Genomic DNA, 18,204 nt, shown 5'->3' with positions numbered 1-18,204 from the left:
TAATAATATCTCCATTCTTTTGTATGGATTATGTTAAATACTGGTTATATAAGACTTGGGCCAGTTTCTAGGCAATAATGTATATTCAGTAAATATGAGCTGGTAAATATTAATGGCATTATTTTCACTGGAGCCAGGAAAGGAGGTTACCAAGTGTGTCCTACAGACTCTGGCTGAGTGACAGATGAAAGAGGTATGCTGACACAGGTATTTTGCCTGACAGTGCAGCTGGGAGACCTCACGGCTCAGCACCACCGATGAGAGAGTGCAGCAGCCATCGAGAGAGTGCACCCCCCATAAGCCAGCCCTGGTCACATTTATTTAATACAGATTTAATGATAAAGGCTTGGAGCAAACACAATTTGTATGTAATAAACATTGTCAACCCCCCGAGTAGAGAGCAGTCCTGTGCGCAAGTGATCAAAGATTGGTTTCTGGAGACAGGAGTAAACAAATTTATCTAGATAAGTTCCTTTACATTCCTTTGTTATCTACCCTTTGCTCTCAGGCTCTGGATAAGAGAATCTGGCTGCCTTCAGCCATAATTCCCTTCTGAAGCTTTTGCAAAACCTCCCGACCTTCCAAAAAGGTTTGCATCTTTCCCGACTTTTCCCACCACCCTGACCGAATTCCTACATCTCCCCCTTTTCTGTTTTTTGCATCAAGTTTTGTTGATTGAAGAGTACAGATGTGTGCAGCAACAGGTTTGTCAGGCGCAGCAGTTATAACTCATATTCCAGCTTTGCATCCTAGAATTAGTAAGTAACATAAGACAAGCATGAATACAATTAGTAATATTCTTTTCCAATTAAGGAGTGACATGTAGTGTTACTTGGCAGCTCAGTCCAATGTGTGTCGTTACTAAGGAACCCCACTGGGGGTATGTTAATCCCCCCTAGCCAAGCAGTTACATTATTAGAGGCCGGGAAGGGGGTGTCTGCCCAGGTAACAGGGTGAAAGAAAGACGGATTTAGAAGATGGGCCTAATAGAGAGTAGCAGGTACAGATAGCAGGCAAAGTGAGAGAATAAGAAAAACCAATGTCCTACGAGAGTTGTAATGTACAACTGAAAGCATAGTAAGGAACAAATTATCTGGAGTGAATAGTGTCTGTGTCCAGAACAGGATTCACTCAGCCTCCTGAATTGTCTTCGTCAGCATCCCCCAGGTAATGTCTGGGGCTTGTGTCATTCGAGAAAGCCGCATCCTCTGGGGCTGCTGGCCCTGCAGGGTCATTTCCTTCATTTCTGATACCAGGTTGGGTCCTAGTGACACCATAGTATGGTTTGATGTGTCATGCTGGAATCCATAGAGGACCTGAGGGGTTGTGAATACAAGCATATCCTCTTCCCCATGTTAAATCATTTGGACCACACCATACATTACTATTTACATCTTTCCATAAAACCATAGGTTTTATGTTTTGAAGGGCTTTAGTGAAATGCTTTTCTATGGCTGATTGAAATTTATCATCTAAATTTTAAAAATTAAGGGTGAATAAGGCTTACACCAATAGTGTTGCAGGATCCTTACTTATATTCTCCCTTTTTTGTTTTTTGAGCTTATTTTTAAGGGTAGAGTGGACACATTCTACTATGGCCTGTCCTTGAGAGTTATAAGGGATACCTGTGGAAGATTGGATGTTCCATGTGTGACAAAATTGTTGACCTTGTGAGCTGGCATAAGCCAGACCATTATCAGTTTTAATTTTTGTGGGCCACCCCATAAACACAAAAATTAAGAGAAAATGTTTAATAACATATTGGGAAGACTCTTCAGGAAAAGCATGTGTGGTAATTAGGTGAGAATTGGTATAAGTGGATACATGTGTATCTGAGTTTTCCAAATTCAAGGATGTGAATAAGATTTGTTTGCCATAACTGATTAGGTTCTAGTCCTCTAGGGTTAACACCTGTTGAAGGAGGGCACGTGCCTGTGAGTTGGCAATGTGGGCATTGTAAAATAATTTGTTTAGCTAGTCTTTGCGTAAGTTGAAATTGTTTAGTTAAGTTTCTTCAGTTTTGTTGGAAAAAATTGATGCAATTGGATGGCTTGGTCAAGCAGTGATGTCATAACCTATAGATCTGCTTGTTCATTGCCATTAGCCAGTGAGTCAAGCAGTGGGCTGTGGGCTTGAGTATGTATGTTAAAAATAGGATGTGTATGTTGATCCAGCAGTTGCTGAAGTTGAAGAAAAAGTGCACACAGGTGGGCTCGAGAGAGGACTTAATGAAGTCTGTCTTAAGGTTCTGTGATAAATAAACAGAGTAAGCAGAGTCATTAACAATATTGATAGACTGAGCAGAAAAGATCTCCAGGGCCAATATTAAGGCTCCAACCTCAGCTCTCTGAGTGCTAGTAAATCCAGAACAAGTGAGGGAATTATGCAGTTTCCACCAAATAACCACTTTTCTATTTTTACCAGCACCATCAGTGAAAAGCGTTAAAGCTTTAGGTATGGGGGAGTGAACTACTTTTGTAGACACAACTACAGCAGTACGAGATAAGAACCGAAGTAGTTTGTCAGCAGGAAGGGCATGCTCTGTATGGCCTGCGTAATCAGACAGTGCTATCTGAAGATCTAGAGATAGAGACAATATTGCTTTGAATTGCTTTTTACTCAAAGGAATTCTTATGACATCAGGGTCATAATCTAGAAACTGATTGCATTGTCTGCAGCCTATATAGATGACTTTAGTAACTAGCTGGATATAGGGAGATAGTGTTTTAGTCCCAGTACATGAGCAAAAAACCCATCCTAGGAAGCATAGCCCTGGAGCTGTCTGTCCTATTAATCCTGTTAGGGAACGTTTAGTAGGAAAAACAAACAGTTGAACTGAATATTGCAGGTCTATGCAATCTAGTTACCTCTGAGAAACAGCTTGCTCTATTTCCTCAATTTCCCTTTTTGCTGCAAGAGTTAAATGCCTGGGAGAATCTAGGGTTGTATTGCCCTGTAGGACAGAAAACAGGTTTTGTAACTTATCAGTAGTTATGCCCAAGATGGGGCAAAACCAATTATTATCGCCCAGTAATTTTTGATAATCATTTAAGATATGCAAGTTGCTAGTATTTAATTTAACCTTTTGAGGTCTTACTGACCAGGAAATTAGTATGTATCCAAGATATTTTGAAGGAGAAGACAATTATACTTTTTCATGTGCTGCGATTAAACCTCTTAGCTGTGTATTCTTTATGACAGAGGCATATAAACTTAAAATTACTGGCTCCGTTGGGGATGCTAGTAAAATATCATCTATAAAATGAATAATCTTGCATTTAGGAAATTCTTTTCTACTTGGGAGCAAAGCCTGATTTACATGATACTGACACATGGTAGGACTGTTCAGCATCCCTTGAGAAAGCACTTTCCAATGAAATCAGTGAGCCGGCCTTTCATTATTGATAGCTGGTATTGTAAACGCAAATTTTTCTCTGTCCTGTTCTGCAAGGGGAATAGTATAAAAACAGTCCTTTAAGTCCATAATGACTAAAGGCCAATCTTGAGGAATCGCTGCGGGGTAAGGGAAACCCTGTTGAAGAGGCCCCAAAGGTTACAAATTAGCATCGATAGCCTGCAAGTCATACAGAAGTCTCCATTGGCCAGACTTTTTGGGAATGACGAAAATGGGTGAATTCCAAGGACTGTGTGATGGTTCTATATGGCTGGCTTTTAATTGCTCCTCAACTAATTCATGGACTCTTTGTAATTTTTCTCCCTTTAAAGGCTACTGTTCTACCCAAATAGGATTTTGAGAGAGCCATGTCAGGGGTAGGGGAGCAATAACAGTGGCCATTATTAGAGGTCTGCAAAATGACCTCAATTAACCCTCTCATAAATGGGCTAGCAGCTCTGTTTTCTTTAATGCTTTTCCTTATCTCTTTATAAGTGTTAAAGTAATGGGTCCATATACCCCATTGCCTTGTTGATCTTGCATTACCGGGCAAGAGCTCCCCTTCTAATGCTGCTTACCTAAGACAGAATCCCATAGCTGTAGTGTATCCCTTGTCTTTCTTTCAATTTATTGAAGGAGGGGGCTCAGGCAAAACCTCAGTTTCCTCTTTGGTATTTTGCCCTTTACTGGCGGGGCTGAGGGAGAAGGAGGAGGCGGTAAGGTAGGTAATGATTTCTCCTCCCTTCCCTTTTTAGGTTCTTCTGTGTAGTGCGGGACCAAAGCAGCCCTAACTAAGGCCCATAACATTAGAGATGTTACTGGGACCTCATACCCTTGGGCATGATGTTAAGATTTCTCCACACTTGTTCTCAGAGTCCTATGTCTAGTGTGCCTTCTTCTGGGAACCATGGGTTATGGGAAACAGCAGTTTGCATTGGGTCCCTTATGAGCCTGCAAAACTGAGGCTCCACTAGCTTTAAGCAGCTGTTTCAGTACTTTTATATGCTGTTTCTGTTGAGCCAATAACCACTGTCCCATGATGAAGCCCTAGCCTGAACAGTTCCCTCGAACTTGCAAATCCCGAGCGGGCACCAATGACTTACTGCGCAGTCTCTTCATCTTCGTTTTTGAGGGTTCCATCGCAATCCATTGCAGCGTTCCTCATACGGGGCACCACCTGCCGAGTCTGTCCCACAGACTCTGGCCGAGTGACGTATGAAAGAAGTATGCTGACACAGGTATTTTGCCTGACAGTGCGACTAGGGGACCGCATGCCTCAGCACCGCCAACAAGAGAGTGCAGCAGCCACCAACAGAGTGCAGCCCACCCTAAGCCAGCCCCGCTCGCATTTGTTTAGTACAGATTTAATGATAAAGGCTTGGAGCAAACACAGTATGTGGGTAATAAACATTGTCGACCCCCCGAGTAGAGAGCAGTCCTGTGCATGAATAATCAAAGGTTGATTTCTGGAGACAGGAGTAAACAAATTTATCTAGATAAATTCATTTACATTCCCTTGTTATCTACTCTTTGCGCTCAGGCTCCAGATAAGAGAATCTGGCTGCCTTCAGCCACAATTCGCTTCCTAAGCTTTTGCAAAATCCCTGGCCTTCCAAGAAGGTTTGCATCTTTCCCTATAACTTTTTCTTACAACTTTTCCCACCACCCTGACCAAACTCCTACAGGAGGTAGCAAAAGAGACGTATAATGCAGGGAAGAAGGCTGAAAGTGAATGGATAGCAAATGGCTCTGTAGGTATATTTGTTCATCAGGCATGTATTTGAAAATTTACCATGTGTCAGACACTGTTTTAAGTGCTGGGGAATTCAGAAGAAATAAAACAAATTTCCTCCCTTCATGGAGTTTCCATTCTAAATAAAGGCATAAACATAAGTAAACAAATACCACATGTAAATATATATACATATGTACACATGAAATATACATTACACATATGTATGTACATGTGTATTTATATGAAAGTGATAAAAGCTATAAAAAGGGCATAGAGATTAGAAATTTTCAGAGGAAGTTTCTTTGAGATGACAATAAAATGAGAGAGCAACCTTTGCACATATACTCTGGTGTAATTTTGAGTATCACTGGCTATGCAGAAAACAGTAAAGCTGGAAGATCATTTAGAAGGCTTTTGCAGTAACCCAAAGAAATGATTGAGTTGTAATTTTTTTAATAGCAGTCTTGAAGTACATTTGACATACAATAGACTATACATGTTTAAAATATATAATTTTATAAGTTCTGGCATATGTATATTACCTGTGAGACCATAACTACAATTAAGATACTGGAAATATCCATCAAACCCCTCAAATTCCTTGGATCCTTTTCTAATACCTCTCTCTTACCCCTTTTCACCCCAGCCTTCTCTAAGCAAAAGCTTTCTATCAGTACAGATAATGTGCTTTTTCAAAAATTGTATATGAATGGAATTGTACTCTATGGACTCTCTTTTTTTTTTTCCTGGCTTTTTTACTCTGCACAGTTATTTTGATACTCATTCATGTTGTTGTATGAATCAAAAACCCATACCTTGGTATGGCTGAGTAGTATTCCTTCACGTGGATATACCACAGTTTGTTTATCCATTTACCTGTCAATGAATGTTTGGATTGTTCGCAGTTTGGAGCTGTTACAAATATGGCTGTTACAAACATTCATATACCAGTCTTTATGGATATATGTTTTATTTCTCTTAGGTAAAAACCTGAGAGAAGAATGGCATGGTCATATGATTTGTGTATGTTTAACTTTTTAAAGGCTGCTAAATTATTTTCCAAAGAATGTATTTCCCACCAGCAGTATAGGAGAGCTCTCCTGACTTTCTTAATTCTTCATTTGCTGAGAATTTTTAACACAAATAAATGTTGGATTCTGTCAAATGCTTTTGTGCACCATTTGAGATGATAAGCTTTTTATTTTTATTTTTTGGTCTGTTAATATAGTGGATATCATCGATTGAGTTCATAATGTTAAAACAACCTTACCTTCAGTAATACACAATTTGATCATGACTTATTATCTTTATTATATTTCTTAAAATGCTATTGGTAATTTTTACATCTATATTTATGAAGGATAGAGAGTTCCTAGGAGATTCCAGATATTTATAAATTTATCTTTTTAAATAAATTTATAATTTTGTGGACATCCAAGGAATACTGAAAATCTACATAGTTGCCTAAGCCATCAATGTGAGAATACTTCACTGTTGGGCAGCTAATATATCACTGTTGGGCAACTGTGTATTAGTCATACACAGTTGCCTGAAAATTTCCCAGCTACATCACATTTGCATCCCTAGGCAGGATGACTGAGACGACACGTGAACCAGTGTCTAATAACTACTGTCATTTCAAAGAATGGTGAATGTAAACCTGTGTACATAGGTGTTTGTTACTATTAAAAACACATGCAAACATTCATGCAGATAAGTTGATAACCTTTAGCAGTGAGGTAAGTTCCCTTCTAATCTTTTGTTTTCCTAGTGAAAATATGATATTAGAGATGTGAGGAGAGATAAGAAATGAAATATATTCAACTAGGATTCTGGAAAATTAACTGATTATAGAAACCTCGTATTGACAAACTTAGGCTACATTTGAGATTTGTGAGGTCCTCATTTACAATTGAATTAAAAGCTAGATTGTTAACTCATGCTGCTCTTTTGGATAGGTACTCATAAGAGTGGGTTTATTCTTTGAAGTTCCTTTAGCTCTTTAGTCATTTAAATGTCATTGATTTTTTACATCTTGCCTTATTTTCTTACCTTTTTTTAATACTTAAATTTATCTTAAAAGTGATACTATTTTCCCCTCTAGAATTTTAAAACTTTGTAAATTATAAAGAATTGCTTAGAAATTATGTCTTTCATTTTATTAGCTGTATTGAGTGGCCTTTTTGATGCTAAACGCTATCTAATTGCATCTCTGCTCTTTGAAAACATAGGGCTGCTATACTTTAGTGTCTGAAGTCTACATTAATGACAATATCTCCTGGCCATAATTCTAAGAACATGCTTTCAGTGGATAGTAATTCACCACATTTTTTTTCTAAGTATATAACCTTTCTTTTCTAACATTGGTTGGGGATAATCTCAATAACATTTTAAATACTCAGCTGGCATAATTACACTTTTATTTTAACAAATTTTCAGTTTATTCTTAAATTCTTAGGGTATAATTACTTTTTTCAGGTTCTATGTACCTTAGCTTTTCCTAAATAACATTCTGAGCTCTATAAACATGGTATGGATTTATCTGGTTTAAAAAAATAGTGATATAAAAGCAAAGACTACTCTGTATTTTTTAATTGACAATAATAGTATATATTCATGGGATATATAGTGATGTTTTAATACATATAATGCAAGCAAATACCCTGATCTAGTCACTATACTGTGTATTTTTTATATGCAGTTGGTAAAAATGATTTTCAGCCCTGATTCTACATCAGAATTGCCTTTGACACTTTTTATAAACATATTTTTGCAGATTTCGTTTCTGAACAGTATGTTTTGATGGACCTAGGTGGGGCTGAAGTATCTGAATTTTTAAAAACTACACAGGTATTCTGATTTGCAGCCAGAATTAAGAATGGCTAGCTTAAACTTTTTTTGCTTGACCCCTCCTGGCTCCATGAGACTCAGCAATACATCTAAAAAGAAAAAAATCAACTTCCTTACTCCTAAACTTAACTATAATCAAACCTGGACTGCATCTGCCAGTTTTTGTGCAGTGCACACAGTTGCCAGCCTAAAACAATATATAGCAAATTCTTAGGACTGTTACTCGGGAAATGCCCAAGATATATATGCTTGGCCCCTATGTGTCCTAGGAGCTGCAGGCAGAGAATTATTGCACAATTGCAAAATAATTGGTGTCACAAGGCAAGTAGTAATCATAATGAACCTTTTCATGTCTGTTAGTTCATGATGAATAAAAAACTGTCTGATTTAAGATCCTCTACCTTCCTTCTATCATTATTCCAGACCTTTGAAATATTTGCTGGCAAGTATATCCTTTTAGAAAGCTACTGTACAATGAATCCTCATATCTTTCCTATTTCAACTGCATTTTTTTTCCTATCCCTGAATAAATTTGCTGGGATTTTTATTTTCCACATCGGAAAATAAGACATAAATTCCTGACATTCTAAAATTAACACAGCCTTTTTTAAAAATCTAAAATTAATTTTAAGGAGTTTATTATCATTTAAAAGAGGTGGGTCACTGCATCTTAAGTAATATGATTATCATTATTTTCCATTATACTCTCATTCTAGCCACAGTCACAAAAATTTTAAAAAATCATATGCCAAAGTTTTTTTCAGTCTCTTTGCCCCTGTTCCACCATGATGCATATTTGTTGTAACACTAGAAATAATTCTAAAAATCCTTATGATTCATTTCACTTGTAGAGTTGAGCTATACCTTTTGAGTGAATTTCTTAGCTATGAGATTAAGTAAATGGAAGCAAGCTTTAGTATAGTAAAATACAATGAAGGAAGGTAATAAAATTTTTTTCATAACCTTTATCTCTTATGTCTCAACTCTTCAAAAATCCATTCAAATAGTTTTTTCATGCCATGTATGTATTTTCTGTCTTTACATGCTTTAAGTAAATTTGTGTTTAGCATTGGTTTTAAGTTATAACAAGTTAAATTACAAGAACTTTAAGGAAGAAGCAGGACCTGTTGCCTGCTTTTGCATTTGTCTAGTGGGTTTCTGAAAATACGTCTTCTCATTAGTTACATTGAATACTTGTTTATATATCGAATACATTGAATCATTTCATTGAGTATATTGAGTATATCAGTTGTATACTTGCCAACACATGATTGTTTTAAAATTTTAGATGATATTGGTGCCCATATGAATGTAGGAAGAACTTACAAAAATTTAAATAGAACCAAAGAAGCTGAAGAATCTTACATGATGGCTAAATCACTGATGCCTCAAGTAAGTTGCCATAATTTATTCTGTTGTGTCATATCTATTAGATGTCCATATTGAATAGAATTATCTAGAAGGAAAATCTTTATCTTTTCTTCAGTTGATATAAAAGTAAAGTGTCTAATGAATCATCTATTCCTATAAGTTTTAGAAAGAATTACATTTTTCTAGCTCACTTAATGTAATTTTTTTTTTTTTTTTTTTTTTTTGGAGATGGAGTCTTGCTGTATTGCCCAGGCTGGAGTGCAGTGGCGCGATCTCAGCTCACTGCAACCTCCACCTCCCGGGTTTAAGCAATTCTTCTGCCTCAGCCTCCCAAGTAGCTGGGACTACAGGTGTATGCCACCACACCCGGCTAATTTTTGTATTTTTAGTAGAGATGGGGTTTCACCATATTGGACAGGCTGGTCTCAAACTCCTGACCTCGTGATCCACCCACCTTGGCCTCCCAAAGTGCTGGGATTACAGGCATGAGCCACCATGCCCAGCCGTAGCTCACTTAATTTTAAAAATTGTTTTTACACAGTCCATTTGTAAACACTAAATTCATAAAGTATGAATTTTAGATATTCTTGATTATGAGTTATCAGCGAGTTATATGACTTTAAATATTTTATGTATATTAAGCATACTATTTGACATTATTCCTATCAAAAAATAAATAAAAGTGATAAAATTAATAGATACATCTCTTGCTATATTATGTCTATCAGTTGTTATAATGATATAAGATTCATTAAATATAACATAGTATCAAAATTGGAAAATCTGACTCTGTGTCAATTTTCATGTTATCAGCAAAATATTTTTGGGTTGTGACAATAGGGTAATTCCAGAATACTGAGGACTCACTTATCTGGTGAAGTTTGGAAATTAAACACTCTAACTGATTATTAAGTTAAGATTCTTATAATATATAGTATATATGGATCCAGACTTCCAGTGAACACAATAAAAATTAGATATGATAAAAACCAATAACAAATACAATTTAACTGTTATAGTTAAGGATTAAAATAATCCTTAAAATGTCATACAGTTCAACTTTAAACCCTGTCACCATTAATATGACTATAAATATTATCACAATTGAGAAAACTTCAGCCCAGCTTAAGCAATTTTTTCTGAGGAAATAAGACTGTGCTGCTAATGTTACCACTTTATTAAAAATAAATAATAAAAATGTAAAAGAAAACACACAAAAATGTAAATAAATATATTTTACTTATAGTATCCTCAAAAATGTAATTAAATAATACTTTGTGCCATTAAGGATATATTTTTTCGTTCATGCCACCTCAGTGGATTATTGTTAGCTTTTTATTTGTATCTATCTTTTTCTGAAGTCAAACAAATCAGAACTTATAGAAGTCAAGCTCTCTGAGGTTTGATCAAAACAGGAATAGAACCCCGATCTCTCAGGCCAGTGTATTTTTTACACTATGTTCTGTGTTATTTTGAATTAGCCAATAGGAATATGTACTTTTGATTTTTGATACTGAAATATCAAATCATGAAAATGCCTTTTCTTCTAAACAGATTATTCCTGGTAAAAAATATGCAGCCAGAATTGCCCCTAACCACCTAAATGTTTATATCAATCTGGCTAACCTGATCCGAGCAAACGAGTCCCGACTGGAAGAAGCAGATCAGCTGTACCGTCAAGCAATAAGCATGAGGCCCGACTTCAAGCAGGCTTACATTAGCAGGTATCCCAGTTCAACTTAAAGCTATCATTATGGAATATTGAAACTGCATCTCCATGTATATTTTCAATGAATTGGCTTTTTTTGGGAAAAAAAATATATTTTTAATAATCTTAGCAACCAAGTGCATAGAAGGGCATAACTTTTTAGACTGACAGTCAGATTTTATTGATTTGAAATTAACAAGGGGAATCCCTAACTTGCAATAGCCAACTTAGGTTTTGTATTAAGAAAAGGGTAGAAGCAGCTCTATCTTAGTTTCATTTTCTTCCCATCACCAAAATTGTTCTTTTCCTATTTAAATTAAAACTTGAAACTTACATTTTATAGTAGTTACTTCTAATATCAAACTCTCAGGAACTTTCTGGGGTTTTAGAATTGATTGGTCATTGATGCCTTTGACACAAAGAAAACATCTTGGTTCTCAGCAAAAAAAAAGTTTTCTGGTACTACATGTTAAAACTTCATTTATTTTCTTATGTATGTGTTATCACTTGTATTACTTTTGAGGAAAAAATGTTTTTAAACTTTATTTTGTAGCCTGGTCCAGAAAACTAATAGTAATTCATAACATTTTTTTTGTGGGGAAAGTACATTCTGAATTTAAGTTTTTGAGATAAAATCTGTTTGTAAGTTGGGGTTGTCTTTGTTCAGCCGTGCCCAGTACTTATTGAAGCCCATTGAGTTTAGCAGGGCTGTATCGCTAAATAACACCTGTCATGTATTAATCCGTAAAGAACTATTCAACAGTCTCTACGTTAAAAAAATAATGATTTGGACAAACATTCATTCTAGAAGTGGTTTTAATGAGGATATTAATTGTTGTTCCTTTTATTCCTGTGCTGATACTATAGGAAAGAGTAGTATTATAAGAACAACTCTCATATCACTACTTAAATATGATTTGTACATATGTAAAAATAATTATTTAAGCAAAATTACTTTTTAAAATTTTCTAATGGAAAATAGAACCACATACAGTGGTTTCTTAACTGGTCCTCAATTCTAAGTGTGTTTCTCAAAATTATCTATAGGTCAGACTCATCCATCCCACTCTTCCTGATCAGCTTTTTTTAGTCCTTTTTCTGTTTGTTTGTTTGTTTGTTTGTTACAGAGTCTCGCTTTGTCAGCCAGGATGGAGTGCAGTGGTGTGATCTCGGCTTACTGCTACCTCTGCCTCCTGGGTTCAAGTAATTCTTGTGCCTCAGCCTCCCTAGTAGCTGGGACTACAGGCACGTGCCACCATGCTTGGCAAATTTCTGTATTTAGTAGAGACAGAGTTTTGCCATGTTGGGCAGCTGGTCTCGAACTCTTGATCTCAAGTGATCCACCCACCTCAGCCTCCCAAAGTGTTGGGATTACAGGCACGAGCCACCATATCCAGCTTTTTTTTTTTTTTTTTTTTTTAAGAATGGTCATATTATAAGAAGACATTGATGAGGACTAAATTAATATAAGAAGGGGTTACAGATTTTGAATATTTTGGTTTTTTGCACAGTGAGCCTTCTATTATAGATTCAAATATTGGAATTTCTCTTACCACTACTATATGTCATTTTTTTCTTCTAATGCTGTTACTTTTTGTCACCTGACAAATTCATTAATCTCTCACTCTGGCTAGCTGTCCTTTTTCTGATGCAGTTTAGTCTGTCTCCTTTTAAGATAAATTCAAAGAATCTATTTTCTCTGTCCTCCTTCTTGGATTCCTCCTGATGGGTTGCCCTCTGAAATCAGGCATAATTTTTTTCTCCTTAAATGATATTTGAAAATATATCAAGCGAAATATACTGAACTAAGGAGTTCAGATTTGAGGACAGTTTCAAAGAGTTGTTTTTGAAAGAGTTTTTTAAGACTCTGAGTTAAAAGAAAAAAAAAAAAGCTGTATGTGTAAAGGCTTAAAACTTGGCAAAAATTGTATCTACAAACTGAGATGGTAATGTTGTAAGTAAAGCTTGTGTTTGATTTTTCCACAGAGGAGAATTGCTTTTAAAAATGAATAAACCTCTTAAAGCAAAGGAAGCATATCTTAAAGCACTAGAGCTGGACAGAAATAATGCAGATCTTTGGTACAACTTGGCAATTGTATATATTGAACTTAAAGAACCAAATGAAGCCCTAAAAAACTTTAATCGTGCTCTGGAACTAAATCCAAAGCATAAACTAGCATTATTCAACTCTGCTATACTAATGCAAGAATCAGGTATGTTTTCTCAAAATATTTCTATGTTTAAACAAATTGTAGTTTATAATATAATAAAAACCTTATTTTAACTTTATTACCCATAGCAAACACTTTATGTGTTGACAGTTTATAGCAATACTGTGCTTAGATGATTTATAGGAAGAATATTTAAAATACTTGAAGTAAACTATTTTCAAGTAATATGCATCCTAACATATGATAATACTGATTTTTAATTCTTCTGGCATGTGTTAAGACTAATTTTTAAGACAGTCTATTAAGCAACATTAACGATTTTGTATTTTATATACACAAATATGTAACTTATTTTATATATAAACTCTCCAAATAATGTGAACTTGTGAAATTTTTTACATAATTAGCTGTGAGGAGCTGAGAGCGTATATTTTCAAAAATAGCGTTTTATTTTCTTTTGATTCATAAGAGCAAATACTTTTGGCACCATTTTATATCCAATTTTACTATGTTTTCTGAGATATTATTGTAATTTTTTATATTTCCTATAATTTAGCAAAACTGAATTACTAACCACAGTAAATCTGGATCCTTCATCCATATTTTATATAGGAATTTCAGTTCTGCCTCATAAGATAGTGTATATGATTTATAATCTTTTTAATTTCTAAATTAGAAAAAATCTCTTTATTATAATGTTTAGTTATTTCTTACATTTCTTAAAACTTTTGTAAAATATGAAAGAATCATAAAGTCATAGTATTTTAGCACTAAAGAGGACCTCTGAGTTCGCATTTGCCAGTCTTCTATTTAATAGAGTAAAGACCAAATAGATTTTATGACTGTCCCAAAGTCATACGACTAAGTAGCTAATCCAAGATAAGAACTGAAGTCTCCTGATTTATTTTCAAATGTTCTTTATCCATCATGCTGCCAAATAATAGAGAGAAATCTTTATGCCTGGTGTACAAAAAAGTATAAATTTATAGAAAAGCTAATATTTTTGTAAGGTTATCTACCTTGATAATCATGAAAGATGCTCATTATTTGACACAAGATTGTACTATAAGGTTTGTAATTATAGAACTTGAAGATTTTTTTTTTTTTTTTTTTTTTTTTTTGGCAATAGAAATTATCTCAGTGGAGATTTGTTTCCTGCCAGGCAGTGGCTGATGCCACTTTGGGAGGCCAAGTGGGAGGATCACTAGAGGCCAAGAGTTTGAGAATAGCCTGGGCAACATAGTAAAACTCTGTCTCCACAAAAAATTTTAAAATCAGCAGGGACTGATGGCACATGCCTATAGTCCCAGCTACTCAGGAAGCCAAGGTGGGAGGATTGCTTGAGCCCAGGAGTTTGAGGTTACAGTGACCTATGGACACAGCACTGCCCTCCAGCCTGAGTGACATAGTGAGACCTTGTCTCAAAAAAAAAGAAGATACATGTTTCCTAAATCCTAATTTTATAGCCCTATATTTAATGGTATGTTTTTGTCCTCGAAACATTCCTAAAACTTTAAAGTAACATTTTTAAAAATGTGATATAATAATTCTGAAGCTTTTTTCTACCCAGTAATAGTTACTATTTGCTGAACATTTTTTCAGTATATATCATATAATTATTAGAAAACTCAGTTAACCCAAAGAAGTTAAATAACACGTTCAGTGTATAAAGTCATAATGTTATCAGAATCAAGATTGAATACATGTCTTTGTTGGCAAATCCCATGCTTCTTTCTCTGAATTCTCTATTTTCCCTCTGCTATTTCCATTTGAATTCTAAATTATAAGAGACATTTCTCTCCTTTTGGTTTCTGAAGCACTCTTACTGCTTTAAAGGAAAAGAAGTAAGCTATCTTTTTACTGTTTCAAATATTTTGCTTTTCCTATGAAGACTTCTAGATTTTGCTTTCTACTTAACTATGGAAATTAGTTGTTTTGAAGCTGTCTTTTTGTAATCTAAGTATTTGAAAATGACTTTGTTCCTCACATTTAATTATTTTACTAACAATATATTTTTTCTTTAAAAAAACTTTCTAGGTGAGGTTAAACTCAGACCTGAAGCTAGAAAACGACTTCTAAGCTATATAAATGAAGAGCCACTAGATGCTAATGGCTATTTCAATTTGGGAATGCTTGCCATGGATGACAAAAAGGACAATGAAGCAGAGGTTTGGATGAAGAAAGCCATAAAGTTACAAGCTGACTTCCGAAGTGCTTTGTTTAATCTGGCTCTCCTGTATTCCCAGACTTCAAAGGAATTAAAGGCTTTGCCAATTTTGGAAGAGTTACTCAGATACTACCCTGATCATATCAAGGGCCTCATTTTAAAAGGAGACATTCTGATGAATCAAAAGAAAGATATACTAGGAGCAAAAAAATGTTTTGAAAGGATTTTGGAGATGGATCCAAGCAATGTGCAAGGAAAACACAATCTTTGTGTTGTTTATTTTGAAGAAAAAGACTTATTAAAAGCTGAAAGATGCCTTCTTGAAACATTGGCATTAGCACCACATGAAGAATATATTCAGCGCCATTTGAATATAGTCAGGGATAAGATTTCCTCATCTAGTTTTATACAGCCAATATTCCCAACCAGTAAGATTTCAAGGGTAGAAGGACAGAAAATTCCAACTGAAAGTGTAAAGGAGAGTAGAGGTGAATCCAGACAAACACAAATAGTAAAAACAAGTGATAATAAAAGTCAGTCTAAATCCAACAAACAATTAGGAAAAGATAGAGACGAAGAGACCCCCCACAAAACAACAAAAGATATCAAAGAAATTGAGAAGAAAAGAGTTGCTGCTTTAAAAAGACTAGAAGAGATTGAGCGTATTTTAAATGGTGAATAGCACTAATATTTATGGTGACAATGGTATCAAAGAACATCAATTCATATCATGTGATTGCTTTTACTGGGAGCTTTGAAAAAAAGTTCAAGGGTTCCTAATAGCCAATCATGAGCTGCCTTGAAGTAGGATCAAAATAAGATTTTCATTAAAGACCTGTATTATCCCAGGATGTATATTATATATCGCTGTTTTCAGAGTTTGGGTGAATATAGCAGAAATATTACAGTGAAAGTGACAAATGTACAACTTATAGAAAGAAGGTGTTTCTGGCAGTGTAATCTTTACTGCTCTCAATTAAAAATAATTTTGAGGCCTGAATGATAATCCCTTGAGGACAAATCCAACATATGCTGGTTTATTCTGTTAATTCCCATTTATTCGCCTACTTCATTTTTCTTGCACCTCTTAGAATCTATATGAATTGAAAACATTTGTTGAACACTTTTTTTAAAGTAATTCTGTTTAATCAAGGGATTTGCACTACAAAAGAATACTGGCTTTTTTTTTTATGTTGAATTCCTTAGTTGAGTTTTAGAAGGAATGCTGGATGAAACATTTTAAAATAAGTCATGACATGTTAGCTTGAGAATGTATTTTCATAACTGTATACTTGTTTTTAACTTTAAATGCAGTTTTTAATCAGGTAAAGTTTGACATATATAGCTACGTACACACATTTTTAATGGTGCTCATATATACTGTACTTTTTGTTGTTTGATTTTACTTATTGAGAGTGTCACAACATGACTCACATAATCATGATTTTTTTTTACTTTTACTCCCCAAACTATTCATGTTTCTTTAGGTCGTAGTCATTGAGAAGTCCCAATAACTCTAAACTTTTGAGGTATAACATAGTAACTTCTGTTTTATCTTTGTGTTAGCTCTCTAGTCTTAACTTGAATTTTAATTTTTCTGTTTCCAAAGTCACAATTTAATTATTCTTAGATACCTTAAGCCACTGAATTCAGTTCTGTTTGACTGAAAGCAAAACAATGTGACAGTTTATTTTCAGACACTAACTTCTTGATATTTTGTTATGGTATATCTTTTTATTACATATTTATTTTGACTACTGAGCTTTCGTAAAATATTTGAAGCTATTTTAATCATCAAGTATGGGAAACAAATTGCTATTGCATTTTCCTATATATGCATATATTATGGTTTAACCAGAATTGTATCATTTTTGGCCTATTGTCTAGCTATAAAAGATAATTAGCCTACTATAGTATTAATAAACTTTTCAGTTGGTTTGGGAAAATTTAAACCTGAAAAATAGGTTAAAAAGTAGTTACAAATTAAACTTACTAATTTAAACCTGATTTTTTTTTCTTGAATTAAAATACATTTTAAATGAGCTTTATAATACCTTAAAAAGTTGGTTCTAATTTAAAATATGAAAGCTCTGGCTATCATCCTGGGATAGTAATTTATAATTAAGTAGTATTTCAAAAACTATATAATTTTTAATTCCTTTGAGATATAATTTCTAATTATATGTTTCAAAAACCATATTCCTGTAATTTTTTTAAGAATTGTTTTATAAATAGGCCATAAGATACAAGGTCTGCATTAAAAACCCACTTTTACTAGGTTCCCTAAGGATCTGCCATAGATCTTTTTTTTTTTTTTTTTTTTTTCCAGGTAGTTTAAAGCAAGCACTGATACCAGTGGGAGTTGGTCTTGATCTAGGAGACTCTGTTAAGCATCCAAACAATGCCTAATTTCAGTTCTTAGGTTATGGGTGTGACTCCAGATAAAAGATGTGGAGAATACCTCATGTACTATGACTTGAAAATGAAATCTTAAAATTCTTATGCTCTCTCCATATATCTTAAGGAAAAGTTTCTGGGTGTGATTTATTTTGCCATAGTATCAAGTGGAGGGTGGTTCAGAAAAGTAAAAGGAAATCTTTTGTGACAGCAGACTATAATAGAAGTTTGAGTAATATTTTAATAAATTTATATAATTATTCAAATGATAAAATGTATTAATGTTATCCAGTGATTTATATTAAAAAATTACCTTATTAACACTTAGAACTGTGCCTATTACATAAAAAGTGCTCATATATTTGAATTTTAAATTATTTACTTAAATCAAGACCATAATAAGTAATTAAT

General features: G+C 34.4%; 1 protein-coding gene across 2 annotated transcripts in view; it reads left to right on the top strand.

The window, feature by feature from the left end:
• LOC105483771 (transmembrane O-mannosyltransferase targeting cadherins 3) overlaps positions 1-17,735 on the top strand; it is a 55,241-nt gene extending 37,506 nt beyond the window's left edge. For both annotated transcript variants that reach the window (XM_011744752.3, XM_011744753.3), the window contains exons 11-14: positions 9,268-9,371; positions 10,905-11,074; positions 13,045-13,271; positions 15,267-17,735. In XM_011744752.3, coding sequence (XP_011743054.1) covers positions 9,268-9,371; positions 10,905-11,074; positions 13,045-13,271; positions 15,267-16,078 — 1,313 coding nt within the window. In that variant the 3' untranslated portion in view covers positions 16,079-17,735. The remainder of the gene's footprint in view (positions 1-9,267; positions 9,372-10,904; positions 11,075-13,044; positions 13,272-15,266) is intronic.
• Positions 17,736-18,204: the final 469 nt, after the last annotated feature.

This window comes from Macaca nemestrina, chromosome 10 (assembly GCF_043159975.1).
Source record: "Macaca nemestrina isolate mMacNem1 chromosome 10, mMacNem.hap1, whole genome shotgun sequence".
NCBI lineage: Eukaryota > Metazoa > Chordata > Mammalia > Primates > Cercopithecidae > Macaca > Macaca nemestrina.
The sequence above is the reverse complement of the archived record's forward strand: the minus strand, read 5'-3'. Positions and strand labels throughout refer to the sequence as shown.